The 14,629-nt window shown below is 37.9% G+C and overlaps 1 protein-coding gene across 7 annotated transcripts in view; it reads right to left on the bottom strand.

Annotated features, from left to right (window-relative positions):
* Positions 1 to 1,621: 1,621 nt before the first annotated feature.
* PLPPR5 (phospholipid phosphatase related 5) overlaps positions 1,622 to 14,629 on the bottom strand; it is a 111,692-nt gene continuing 98,684 nt past the window's right edge. For 5 of the 7 annotated variants that reach the window (XM_068952340.1, XM_068952344.1, XM_068952339.1 and 2 more), the window contains 3 exons: positions 13,147 to 13,323; positions 10,534 to 10,653; positions 1,622 to 3,865 (listed from right to left, as the gene is read on the bottom strand). In XM_068952340.1, coding sequence (XP_068808441.1) covers positions 3,833 to 3,865; positions 10,534 to 10,653; positions 13,147 to 13,323 — 330 coding nt within the window. In that variant the 3' untranslated portion in view covers positions 1,622 to 3,832. The other 2 variants (XM_068952341.1, XM_068952342.1) reach the window with 2 other exon arrangements.

Below are 14,629 nucleotides of genomic sequence, written 5' to 3'. Positions count from 1 at the left end.
GCTGTGAAGTTTTCTTTTGCTTTCCTTTGTGAAAGTCTCTGAGAGCCAAAAGGTCTAGAAAGTGGAGTAAAAGGCCCAAGGGTTGAAGTCACGATAGACACCCATTAATTTGGCTTTCCACTTGTTTAACAGAAGACCAGGCAAACTCTGGCTCCAGCTGTGGTCAAGCTCGTAATGCCCTTCTGGGTGAGGGGGTGGTATCTCGCCTGATCCGTCCAGTTTCTGAAAGGCAGCTGAGGGGAGATGAAAGATGCTGGGGTACAGCAGGGAAGTCTGGTGCGCTGGTGTCGAATCAGCTGTCAGAGGCAGCACCTGCTGAAAATACTCCTGCTGGTGGATCATCCAGACTGCTTGGAGGGGGGTACTGCAGGGCACTGAAAGGGCTGAGCAGTCTGGAAATCTGTTCCCCTTCCTTCAATCCTCTGCCTGGCAAGATGCTCCTGAGCATCCCCAAGGGTCAGACAATGCAGAGGGCCAGGGATATATTTGGTCAAGTCAAAGCAGACTCAGCTTATCTGTTCTTAAAATGTAATGCACTCTGCTTCCTGCACGGCAAGGCTCAAAAATACCAAAATTAGACTTAGGAAGAGTAGAAAAAGCTCCTTGCTAACATAATGTGCAAATGGACTGTCACATTCACTGTGATCTTGGACAGCAACAAAATTAGAAGGCAACAGCAAATAGCAAAGAAAATTGCAGCTGAAAAATGGCAGCATTATTCTCTTTTAATGCACATTGTTAAAATGAACATTTTTAAAAGCTGAATAGATGTGAGCCCAGATGCTGTCGCCGTATGTCTTACACAGTTCATGATTATGAACAAACAGCAGAATACATCTAAGTGAATCTAAAATGGTATGGATATGAGCCCAGCTGGTGTCCCCATATGCCTTATGAATTCCACTTTTAGGAACACAGCAGCATATAGCATTATAAATGCTTCTTAAGCATCTCATTTATATAGAGTGGAGTTGTTTCAGTGAAGTACACACAGAAAAGGTCCACGAGGAGATCATAAGAACAGCTGCATTGAAAACCACTGAAATGCTACCTTCAGCTACTGTGTTTTTTACTGGGAAGCCGGAATATTTTTACTCTGAGCCGGAATATTTTCCAGACGGAGAGATGGTGCTTGGCTTGTCAGAGAATCCTCAATGGGATTTTTCTAAAGAGCAACCACCAAAAAGCCATTTTAGTGAGAAAATGCCAACTTATTTTTGTTTTGGCAAATTGTTCTTACTGAAAGCTTTTTCAGGTCCAGAAAGGAACTGCAAATGCCCATGCTCCAGGGCAGTGAAGCCACTACAGGTATGGGAGAGTTGATTTCTAGCCTCTTCTCCAAATTAAGCAAGGCAGAGTCTGGGGCATGACTGGCCCACATCCTGGTGGAGAGCCCTTCACTAACAAGCTGTGAACTCTTCTGCAATACAGCTCTTCCTTTCTTGCTGTTCAGTTGCATCAGAATCAACTCTAGGTGAAGGTGGTTAACTGTGGAGATTCCTGGTTAACTGTGAAAACTTATCATGAAATGCAGCTGACTTCTAAAATCATCATTTCATTACACGTAGACTACCAACCAATATACAACTAGAGCAGATATCTAAAAAAAATACAGTACACGTGAATGAAAAATTATTTTATTTAAAAATACATTATACAGTAGAGTGTATCTCTTTTTGTTTTCTCACTGCTGGTTCACAAAGATAACATGATAAATTTAACCCAAATATTTGACTGGGAAAGATCCTGAGAGAGAAAGAGACCAGTTACAAGCTGATTATATACAGTACACTGAAAAAAGAGTCATCTCTTTTAACATAAAAGAAATCTGTTGGTAATCTTATAAATCAGATATAAAAAAAATGCAGGTTTGCTACCATGCAAAAATGAGTGAAGATTTCATTTAAATCTGCATACAGAGAAATCATTAGTACCTTGGGCCCTAAATAGCTAGACAAAGGAAAGGGTAAGTAAGTGTGCCTAATGTGGTGAAACAAATTTTAGACCTACTACAATTTTGTAAACACAGTTGATTGATTGATTGATAGTCTAATAAAGGTGGCTTTTCAATCACCTAAGTAACGTTCTTGTAGCTAAGGGCTCTATTCTAGGGCTTTCTTCCCCACTGATGTATTTCTTTATTCTCTAATTCTCAGCTTAGCACAATGACTTTGTGAGATACGCTCTATTGCACTCAGAGAAGACCTGGCCTCGCTTTGCTTCCCAAGCAATATTTAGGTAGTGGTAGGTAAGTATTTCAGTGAAAGCAGAGGTTAAAATAAAAAATAAAAAGCATGTATTCCCTGGATGACTATGTGGGAATGTATTAAAATTCAACATATAAAATATATACCTGATTCTACAGTCATGTCTTTCAAACAACTTCTACCAATGATTAATGCACAGGAAATACAGTGTATTAGGAAAAATTTAAGGCCTAAAATGTTATGCCTGTTTCAACAGATCACTGAACATTACTGTTCCTGATGTATTTATAGTGGTAGTGTTGTACCCACTGTTGCCAAAGGAAAACTTTCTGGCAGATGCTATGAGTATCTTCAGCACCTACAATATTCAAATCCATTCCACTCTCAATTTTTATAGGACAACTTCACTACAAATAGGCAGCAAGGCTGTCTTTTGAAGGGGACACTCAATTTGATTACTCACAGTGACAAATGAGATACGATACCATTGCCTGATGCTGAAAAAATCAATTCCTATCAACACTGCACAGACTGACAGAGAATATTCTTTCTGCAAGAATATGGCCCTGAAATACAGAGATAGAAAGCTTTCTAGAGATAAATTTCACCTGTTCTGGTCACTTTATGCAGTCATTTTGTTTCTTCCATGAGTGCTCCAAGGTGAAAATGGAGAGTAGAAACACATATGTACTTTTCTCACTAAGCCAGTGAGAAATATCTCATATATTCTCACATCTTAGCACCCATTCTTCCAGCATATCAGGGTGTACAATAAACATGTGAGTAGAAGATGCAGGCTTCCTTGAATGATTTAAATGTTTTAGGATTAGCACTACTTCCCATCAGATATGCTGAACTAAGAATGGAGCCTTTAGCCTATCATGGGATATCATCAATAAGGAATATTAATGATCAAAATTTCTACGTTACTTTCATCTCTTTTAACCTAGATACATATATATCATCCAAGACATTCAAGAACTACAAAACAACAATTCAACTACATTTATGTCAGGAAAATATCCAAATAAATAAACTTTTAATTATGATATAATACTTATTACAGTAAAAATTGGCGGGTTTTTTCTCTTCAAAAGCAGAAGCACCAGTCTTACATATAACATACAGTTTAAATGATATCTTACATGGAATAGAGTGTAATACAATTGTGCAAACAGCATTTTCATACAGAACGTAAATCTTTTTCTCGTTTTTATACACTGAAACTGCCTTAAATGGAAAAACATTCATGCTGAATTAAAAATGCAGATTTTAAAAATCAAATTCAAATCAAAATATGACGTGCTGCTGGAATAGGTATATGAACCATTAAAAACAATGAGAAGCCAAAATAGAGGGTATTGTCAGATAAATGTAATTAGCGCTCAGTTTGTCCCATTCCACCAAAAAGTAAACAGTTGTTTAATATTTTTGCTGGAAAGCAAAGTAAGTGATGTTTTAATATTTAAGAATTCTTCAAAATGTTGGTATCATTCTAATCATGTAAAAATCAAGTCAGAAATAGGACTTTTTAAATTTTCTTATTTTGGATACACTGCAATTATCGTGACTGGGCTGTGAAAAGAGATGAAGTCCAATGGAGTGAATAAACATCAGCGTCAACATCATGTGACTTCTGCAAAGGCCGTGATGTGGTTCTACAAGTTAAAGGAAAAATAAACAAATAAAACCCCAGAAACCAAATAGTTAGATATCAATCGCCATCATGAAAACTGTTGCATCTTCTGCTTTAGGGATAGCCTTTCACCTGGAGAGTTTTGCAGTAAATAAAATTGTTCCTCATTGTAGTGCTCTCCACTCACTCCCATAGCAAATCTTTGTTAAATGTTGAAAGACTGTATATGTAGGTACAGTGAACAAAGTAATTAGGTTGGTGGTGCTACAATATTTTAACTTTAAATGTATTTTTATTAAATAACAATGTGAATAAACAAATTAGTTGTATCTTATTTATAATTTAAAGCAAAATTCCTAGAAATGAAAACTGCAGTTTCTGAGAGATTGTAACATGCTATTTCAGTGTTAATATAATTTTAATGTTGCATTTTTTTTTAAAGATTAATTGTTCCCCATGAGCTAGATGGCATAGAAACAAGAAGTGAAATGCTATAACAAAATGGCATTCACAGTTGAGAAGTCATAATCGAAACTTCTTCCTCAGAAGCACTGCAATGTCCTCTTTATATCCAATGTCGTTCTCCTGGTTCGTTCAACATGAGGATACTAACGAATGTGAAGATGTGTCTCAGTGTGTGACTAACATTACATGTGACTCTAAGCAGTAGGAACTGCAACATGCCAAAGAGTTTTGCCACTTTGTCATGCTCTAAACTAAGTGACTGCCTCTGCAAACACGCCAGCGAAGACTCAGTTGTATAGAGATCTGCAGAACCCAAAGGACTGGATTCTGCATGGAACCGTACATCTCCTTTAGGAACAGATTTTGCTGCCTTTTTTTTTTAAACATGCTGTGCTTAAAATGAACAAAGGAAGACTTGATGTTAAGCCACATGTTTCTTCCTCAGCACACAAATGCACAGAGAAATAATATCATGTAAATATCATGTAAATAATATCATAATATCATGTAAAGCACTTCACATTTCTCTCATCACCTCACTTTTCCTCTTGACGCAGACCAAAGTCATGAGAAGAGAGCAGGCAGGTGTAAGCTGAAGAGGAGGAGGGGATTAAGGCAACTCATGGCAAGTAGGATAGATTCCAACTTTTTGCTTCAAGGGAAGTTGTTCCAAGTCTTTAAAACTCCCTTATCACACTCCACAGAGAGAGCTGGAAAGAAATAGTGGCCTGACTTCTACTGCTGCTTACAGCAGCGCCCACCAGGCATTTTCCAATGCCCTCCCTCTGCTATTGACCCTGCTCCTAGCAGCTGTCAGCTTGGGGATGTGTTTTGTGATTTAAATCTTGGAACTCAAAAGCTCAGAGAGAATAATTTCTACTGCATTCTGCTTCTCTCTCTTTTTTTTTTTTTTTTTTTTGGAAATTCAGTAGATACAGGAAAGGATAAAAACCACTACACAAGTTTGTATTTCTCAGTTCCTAAACTGTTTGGATACTTGTGCATCAGTCTGCAGGGAAAGGAGCGGAAGGCAGACAGGAATCTTTGTTTTCTACATTACAGAAAGGAATTTAGAGGCATCGTGAACTGCCTCTTATTCCCTCTCTCCAAACTATGCTGGTAGCTTTGCTCCTTTTCTCACTGTGACATATCCATACTGTGCCCAGAAGGAAAAGCTATTTTTTTCATATTATGCATTTTAGATCTAGCAATGTCCCTGCTGTATCTTGTGACAGCTTTCAAAACAGAGAAACTCTAAATTTCCATAAGCATCTATCTATGTACATTTTTCTCTAAAATAGAATAAATATATTTTAAATAAATAGCAAATGATTAAACCATTGCCAATAGTTTTTTAAAAAGGATCAGAAAAAAAATCAGTGAGCAGCTTTCTGTGAAAAAATTTACAGTTTAACAACTTTAGCAAATGGTAATGATTCTAAGTTTTGATCCCATAGAAGAAAAGCAAAATTCAAGTTTCTAATTAAAAAACAAAGCATAAACATTTCAAGGCCCTTGAACTGGTTTGCCATCTTCTACTTTCAGGAGGGGAGAGAGGATACGTTGAGCTAACTCAGTGCATCTGGAGCTGCTATTGTGAAATTTTCCCCCCAGTATTTATTTATAATCACTTGCTATTTATATATTTTATATATAGTATTTACAATTATTTGCTAATGACAAGAATTACTGATATTGATTCATGCATGATTTTTTCATATGTCATCTTCTAAGGTACAACTACCAATAAGCCTTGCTGAGACTCTTTTTACAGAAAAAAAAAAGCATCCTTCCAATATAACTGCTTTCCAACTCTTTTACTATGCGTTCCCCTTTACTTCTGCTTAGATTTACTGTGACAAAGTTCAGTGTGAAATATTAACCACCATCAGCAAACAAAGATTCAGGCAGATGCAGAGGACAAATAAAAAACATGCACAAGACCTCAGCTCCTAAAACTTCATGGAAAATGATTTCACCTGTGGTAGTCAGAAGAGTTAGAATATGCTGAGGGTCTGCTCAGCTTTAGCAGTTTTATAGACAGGGACATCAAGTTTTGTATTATTCATTCCAAACTGACAGTATGAAGTTGATGTCAGCACAACGTGAACGAAGCATGCTTCATAACCAAGCGCTCACACTAGTAACAGAAAGCAAAAGGCTAAAGGCTAAGCCTTGAGTGCAGGTTTCCAGGGTGAAATTATCCATATCTCTACAGCCTATGTTAAGATTTTAACTAATTTGTATTTATAAGCTGTTCTATATTGTTAAAGCACTGAAGAAGCCCATCTCAGCTTTTTAGGATTTGCAGTTTTCATTATATCAATTTAAAAGTTTGGACCAGAAATTTTTTGTTCTACTCTCATTAATACAGCCATAAATACTCAGAAATAATCATCAGCCTATAAAGTTTTTTCCATTGTTGAAAACACAAATTTTACAATTGTCTGTACACAGTGGGGTTTGTTAAAAGGGAAAAAAGATAACTATGTTTTCGTTACCATAATATCTTCCTGGTCAACAAGTAAGTGTATTTTATACTTTTACTGGATGAATCACATCTTTAGAGAAAAGAATAAGTTCATGTGAAATTCCCCCTTTTAAAAAGTTGCAGACCTGCACAGAACGCTGCCAGCACACTGCATCTGCCTTTGCTTTAACTCTACACACAAACACACAAGTGCGCTGTTGCGCCCATACGTTTATTGCCTTATGTGAAGTTGTTCGAAACGGTTCATTCCTGTTATCCAGGAGAACAACCTAATGATGCGTGCTTTGAAGGAGTTTCGCTGTAAAGGTTCTTCTTGATTATTACTAATACCTTGATCCTGTAACACCTATAACATGTACCTTCAAGGAGGTCACACTGAATATATTGTTCCATTTCCATTTTTCGTATTATTTTATTTGAAAACTACATGTTGTGATCACAGTTTGCATTCAAACAAAAATATTTCCTGAACTGTTCCCCTGAAGTAGATTTAAGCAGAAGAGCAGGACACAAGTGCAAATTCAAATGCTTCTGTGGTCTTTTATGAGCTGCCTCTCCTAGGTATGTGCTTCTGTGTGTGAAAGTGTTGATTATAAGCCTTGTTACACACTAAATTATCAAGAGAGAACCGCTATGACACAGGAATCTGAAAAACTGCCAGTAAGCTAATACAAGTGCAGGCACTCTAGTCAAGCCTTCATGAAGATACACATCCATGTACTAAAACATTGCCTGTATGGCTACCTAGGTACTCTTCTGTACTTCAAACACAACAGTATTTGCACGCCTTTCAGTTAAAATACTTCTGAGCAACTGAAATAAAGATATAGTCCCTCTCACCCCTTTGAATATAACATGACAAGCTAAAACATTTTCGTGTCTTGCATTTAGTCTGTGAGCTCAGTGACAAGAGATTACTCTCACCGGAGAGATGGGGACCAGACAGTCCCCGAAGGGACCAGACAGGACTCCCTGCGCTGCTCTGTGTGCCAGCATCTTTGAATTGCTTGCTCTCAGATACCTATGTGATTATTATTTTTAAATATAAATAATGGAGTTGTACTGTTTCATCCTAGCGCTGCCTTAGCCCATGATAACTTCAGTCAGTCAGGATCTGTGTCACTCTTAGTAGTTAATTTCTGCCAGTAAATTGCCTTTAATACTGGCAGAGGAGCTTGCAGACTGAGAATAAAGAAAAAGAGATTTAAAATAAGCCAAATATGAATGTATGAGCATTCAGAATGTGGAACTGGCAAAGCCCTATCTGGAATAAGTGAAAAGTAACTCACACATAGGTAAAGTAGGCAAAAGGAAAGTGGCACACCAACTACCTAGCATGTCTCCTTTCCCAGAGAACAAAGGATGTAAAATAAGAAAGCAGGTAAGAAGCAAAGACTAAGTTAATCTTTCTTGTGGTGACGGCAGTTAATTGAGCCATATTTAGACCCTACTTCTTCATAAGTATTATTCCTACTGCCCTTTATTTAACAGGGTCTGGCTCCTATCCAAAAACCTTAGACTAAACACTTAAAAATCATAAAAGCTCAACATCTAAAGCACTCAGATATAATTAATTATTTGCTAATCCTAATTCAAATTTTCTACAAGGTGGAAATGGAAGAAAGTATTTCCCAACAAATAACTAATCCTCCCATCTCACCCTCTCTGACTAGAAAGAAGAAAGGCTTTGCAACAGAGAGAAAGATGAATCCATAATCTGCGATCACATGAAGTGTAACACCTTCCCGGCAGTTCCCTGATTAACTGGAGATGTCTCATAATTGTAAAGAGCTACTCTCCATTGCAGTGCGAATGTGAGTTCGGAGGGAAAGAAAGTCGTTCATATAAGAGTCCTGGGCAATTCACAGACTGTAGGGGTCATCTTCAAGCAGGTCATACTACTCTTGCAGCCACTCTCGCCACACCCTCCTGTAACTTCCCCATCACCATCTCAGTCTTGCCTAGATCAAGTCTCAGAAAGATAACATTGTTCCTTATGAACAAGAGGGTCTCAAATTGGGTAGAACGACCCAGATAAGATGAAGTCTTTATTTGCTGAAGAAACAAAAAATGTCAACAGCCAAACTGGAACTCAGATGAGCAGAATTTGCAGAGAGTCTACATTTATGACCTATGACGGCTGCACAAATGCCTTTTATCCTAGGAGAGCCTAGCACATAATAAGGAGCGTTCTTATCAGTATGGCATGTTCTAGGCGAACTGACACCTTGTTTTGTTTCGACATTTTACAGAGTTTACAGAACGAAATATATTAAAGATGTACATTCATCATCTAACTGCTTGTTCAAGCAAATGAGACTGTGACCTTCTCAGCACAAAATACCAGAAGTAGCTTAGACATATTTGGTTCAGAAGGGCTTGTTAGATCATTCTGAAAAGAATTCTCCTTTCCCTCCCAAGCAAATGAATAGCAAACCTAGGGCTAGTAGCAATTCTTAATATAACGACAACTTCCACCAATTCTGAGTGACGAATACAGCCTGGGAAATGGCTAAAAACAAGATTTCTTCTTAGGTTTAATACAAAAAAGATGTAGTACCAGTAATTTGGATTAAAAAGAATGCTGTAAAAACATAGTCCTGGTGCCCTACACAATGTAGAATTGTTTACTATCTTTGAACATGGGCATAATAGAAGAGATTTTAACAAAAAATGACAGATAAACTCATTAGAAAAATTAGGATTTTAAAATTTGCATTAGTAGCTCAAACTTTCCTCCAGGTGAAAATGTCTAAAATATTCTCTTTATTTTGTTATGCTATTTATTTCAGTGCTTGTTTGCTCACAGAATTCTTCTGACATAACCTTACTGAACACTGACGCAGTACAATAACACCTTCGCAAAACCAGGACTTTTTATTACAAGAAACTAAAAGGAATTTTAAACACAATGCAATACTTATTCATGCAAAACATCTTGACATACCCAGGAGACTACTGCTAGTATGTTCTAATCCAAAATCACATTTGCTTTTGGCAAGACATGATGGCTGTTGTGCAGTTAACGTAAGGCCCATTTTATTGTTTTTAATTATCACATTCACTGAATTGTTTGGCTTGATGGTGCAGTCCCCACTACAGCAACATTGCTAGTGCAAATATAAGATCCCCAGCCTTTCTGCCTGGGGAGTTGCCACGTACTCCCCATGCAGAAAGGAGCTTTACAGCTCCTTGTTGGGCTATAAAGGTGCCTGATGATAAAAGCCCCACAGCTGATCCACAGGTGACTGCATTCCATCCTGCACACTAGTCTCAGGACCTACGCTAAAGAAAAAGGGTAAATGACACAAATCAGGTAAATATACTGCATAACCCCACATAAGGCTGTGGGCTCAGGTGTTAGATCTCATCTTTCTAAGCACTCCAAGCTCTAGGGATTCTAAGCCAAAATGTCTATCAAACCCACTGGAGGAACTCAAGGAAAGAGGGCCTCAAATCTACTCTGCCCAGTTCCATGGACTTAGCAGCAGTTGTTGTAAGCAGCAGCCATACAGTAAACTAGACTGATATGTAGAGTTTGTTTTTGGAAGTGAAACAAAGTGTCTCCCAGTAGGAGTCTCTCTGAATTAATTCTTCCTCTCTTTCTTCTTCACCGCTATGCCTCCTTACTTTACATCTTACGTCCTTGGCACTCTTGTCAAGATAGTTTGGAATCACCTTTCCAGCAAAGCTACATTTTATTTCAACATTAAAAAGAAAAAGTTAGACATTACCTTTTCTAAAGGGCTTTCTACTCGGGGGATGCTGATCATTGGCATCCGGGCCAGACTATCCATATGAGAATGTTCCTGTTCTGGCTGACGTCCTCTGAAGTTATTTACCACACAAACAACCTAAAAGGGATTAGAAGATAAACAGAATAGCTAAGGAACAACTCCCTCTTTTGAGTTTTGATCCTGACATTCATAATTAGGCAGAACAGATACCAGCTTTGGTCACAGCTTACAGGAGAAACATAGATACATAAAGTTCATGTTTTACAGAAAAAAACCTAATTAGTATTTCAAGATAAAGGAATTTCAAGCAATTTATTGCTAAAAATCCTCTTATCTAAAAGCAGATCTAGTACTGAAGCTAAGTAATACAATACCAATTATTAACAATACAATGAACTGATGTCCAGAGCATGGGCAGAGAAATGCGACAATAACCTTAAGTTCCTATGAAGGGCCAGTACAATCTAAATTGGGACCAGCAAAGAAGTTCTCAAAAGGAGAGTGCAAAAGGGAGGAAAAGAAGGCAAGGATGGTCCCCAGGCAGGGAAACACAATGCTACAGAACTGCCAGAGGCAGGGGCTGTCACACGGGGCATGGAGATGGCATAGCACTGTAAGGTCCCTATCATGGGAGGCAGTGGGCCCGCACAGGGCACGGACAGGAGGAGCAGTAGTTGTCATGAGCCACCTGAAGCCTGTCAGGGCGGTCCTGAAGGCATTCGCAGTCTGCACAGCCAGGGCCGTCTGTCTGGCCATGGATCTGCGTGGGCAGAGCCTGGCAGAGGCAGCAGGACAGGACACGATGATACTACATACTGCGGTCAAGCTGAGGCATGCTGCCTGCCCTAGGACAACCCTGTGCTTCTGAACTCCAAGCCTGCTCAGGACAGCAGCAAGTATAGCAGAGACTCTCATACAAGGGTTTAGGAATGTGATATACACTGAAACACGTTCAGGGTAAGGTAGAGAACACTTTAAAGAGCTTATCTATCTAAACAGCACAATTTAAATGATTATCACCCAGCGCCGTCTGACAGCATCACAACCACTCAAAATTTCTTCAAGTGGTAATGGCTATTAACGAGATTGTGAGGTTACAGTATATTAATATCATTCAATCACTTCTTATTAATCAGTTTTTTTTGCAAACACTGGATCTTAAAACAGAAACTTTAATAGTTCACGCAAAGCACAAATTTATGTAGGCAATAACGGATAAGTTTGAAATGTACACCCTCAAACTGATTAAATATTTCCTGCAGCTGACAGGTAAGAACCAAAAAATCCTAACTTTCAGTGCTTTGTAATTCTTTCTTTTCAATAGCTAATTAACGTGTACTGCAAATTTTCAGAAAATTTTCATCAGTGTGATTTACTTTTTTAGAATGCTTCCTTAAAATACCTGTTCAAATGGAAATATTTCTGCTATCAGTTTTGCGAGTTTAATGATGCTATTCACATAATATACAGTTTTCCCAGGAAGAGCTAATGAATTCCCAGTTTGTTAGTGCTCTCTGCTGATTCAGAAGTTCAGCTGAGCGGCAAAGTTTGCCAATTGTATTTTATTCAAAATACAACTAAATTTGATGTTGCGCTAGTTAAAGAGGATTATGCAGTATATAGAACAAAATATAAGAAAAAATATGAGAACAGACATCTGTTCTATTCTATTCCCTTTTATAGCTCAGGAGACACAAACAGAATGGGGAAACTTCTTAAAAACAAACAATCAAATACGACCCCAGGACACCTTGTGTGGAAGAGAATGTTTGGAAGTGTCAGCAGGTATATTTTAAGGAGACCTAAAGCTGCCCACACATTTACCAGATGGGTGAAAACACCCACCTTCTCAGACATCCCTGTGTGAGTTCTCAGCCAAGCAAAGCTCAATGAAATCCAAGAATCAAGTTCAAAAACGTTTTTATGGGGAAAAAAATTCAAAGGTTTATTTAGTACTAATACGAGGTGCCAGGCAGACAAACTTGCAAGCAGTAAACAGCTGTAACTTTTCTATGTTATGGTCTTGCACTGAACTTATCAGCAAATTTAACAGATTAATAGATAAGTGGTAGCTTGCTGACAAAACACTGGTCAAAGTGATCTGTGACTAAAGATCCAGTATCAGAACACAGTTCCACAAAAGTAAAAGGCTGAACAAGGATCTTTTACTTCAGAATAACAAAATTTCAACTCATATCTGAATGAACATTTAAAGAAATTCAGTAGGGCTATTTTAAAGCCAGAAGAGAGATGCTACTTATTCTCTGATCAGTGCAGGAATCATTATACCAAATTTAATACTTTATACACAAAATCTAAACTAAATGTTATTCTAAGGGATATTCACTTGCTCAAAGTAGCAAAAATTATTGAGTGAAATTCTACGGTCAGGGTTATAAGTCAAAAAGGATAAGCGTATCAGTCATTTCTTGATCTGACATTTCTGAGTCTATGAAAATATAGCTAAGGGAACTGTTTCTTTAATTAAAAGAATAGAAACACCTCTTTCACACTTAATTGCCTGCAAAGTCTCATCTACCAATACTTGTTAAGAGGTACAAACTTCTGTTTGAAAAAATCACTCTATAAGTGAAACAAATATACACTTACCAAAAACACGGCTATAGATATTCCGATTAGAAATCCTGCTATTACATCTGACCAGTGATTTCGATACTCTGCTACTCTGTTGATTCCAGTAAGGAAAGCCAAGCACATTAAGCTCAAGCACAGAACAGGTTTTGCAAGCCTTGTTCCTCTGGCTTTTACTGTGTTAGTGATATACATCTGAAAATTAGAAAAGAAGAAAGTATAAGACTCTGATCGATAGTATCTCCCACTAATTGCTGAATAAAACCTCTGCAATTTGGTTTGAACAAACTGTGCCTATTTATTTATTTTGGGGTTAAGAAACAAGAAAGCTGAATCCTAGATAAAAGTCTTCACACCCTTTACCTAAGGTATAGAAGCTCTAAGTAGGTTAGACCATACAGCAATCTCAAGTCTTATGTAAACCCAAAAAGCCTTCCCAAAGAACAGGTAAATTGGACAATTCTATTGCGTTACTCTCAATTTATGTATTTATTTATGCTGAGAGGTAAAGAAAGGGACTGATTTTTCACTGCCTAGTGTTGGCAATAACAGAAAAAGATCTTGACCTAACAGGGTCTAGATCAAGGGCTTGATTTCATCAGCAAATGCCTTTCTTCTTCATACACAGCTTCTGCATCTGATTGTAAACAGAGATTTGTCAAAAAGCAGCGAAAAATGAATTCAATGCCAGCGTATACTTTTACAAATAAAATAGTTTCAACTAGTTTCAACTAGTGCTGGACCAATACATCTCTACTTCACAGATGCTGACTGATGGCGTTTCCTACCCATCCTCCACAGCACACAGACCAACCTAGATGCAGAGAGTTTTATGTATTGAACTCCAAGAAATCACGATCTCCCTCTCTGCTCAGCTTGCAGTCAAACTGTCCATGTTAAATAGTACTGAGTTAAAAGCACTATCTGGTGACAGAGCAGCTCTTCTGCCCAAAGGATAGGTGCACTAGTGATTACAGGGCTAATGTCAGCACTTTCCAAGCTCTGATGAGTTGATGGGAAAAATGAATTTCAAAGCTGAAGGCTTTGCATTTCCACTCTCCAGTGGATATTTAAATCTTAGCATTAAGGCTGCTTGAAAGTTTCCCACTGAAATATTATACTTCAACTAACCAAGTTTTCTGAGAAAAAACAAAAGTATTTACTTCCTGCAGAAGATGTTGATTATGCAGCTAAACCACTGAAATCCCTAAACCCTTCAGATTTAGACAAAGTTGAACTTTGAAGACTGAAGAATGCAAATACTTTTAAGCAGTTTCACTGGAGACTAAAGGTGCATAGTGACAGCACTTTAATTTGCAAAGGGAAACAGATGGATCTGTGCACTGAAGAACTGGTACCTCCTTTGACCAGCAAATGGGCAGTTCTTCGGATTTTTGCACTGTCTGAAACTTCAGGTGAATTTACTGGGTAACCAGTTATGCAGTGCTGCACTTAATGCAACTAAGAAGAAGATTAAAAGCGTGGTTACAGTTACAGTAAG

The sequence above is a fragment of the Struthio camelus genome, chromosome 8 (genome assembly GCF_040807025.1).
Source record: "Struthio camelus isolate bStrCam1 chromosome 8, bStrCam1.hap1, whole genome shotgun sequence".
In the NCBI taxonomy this organism is placed as follows: Eukaryota; Metazoa; Chordata; class Aves; order Struthioniformes; family Struthionidae; genus Struthio; species Struthio camelus.
This window is presented reverse-complemented; position numbering and strand designations above follow the sequence as displayed.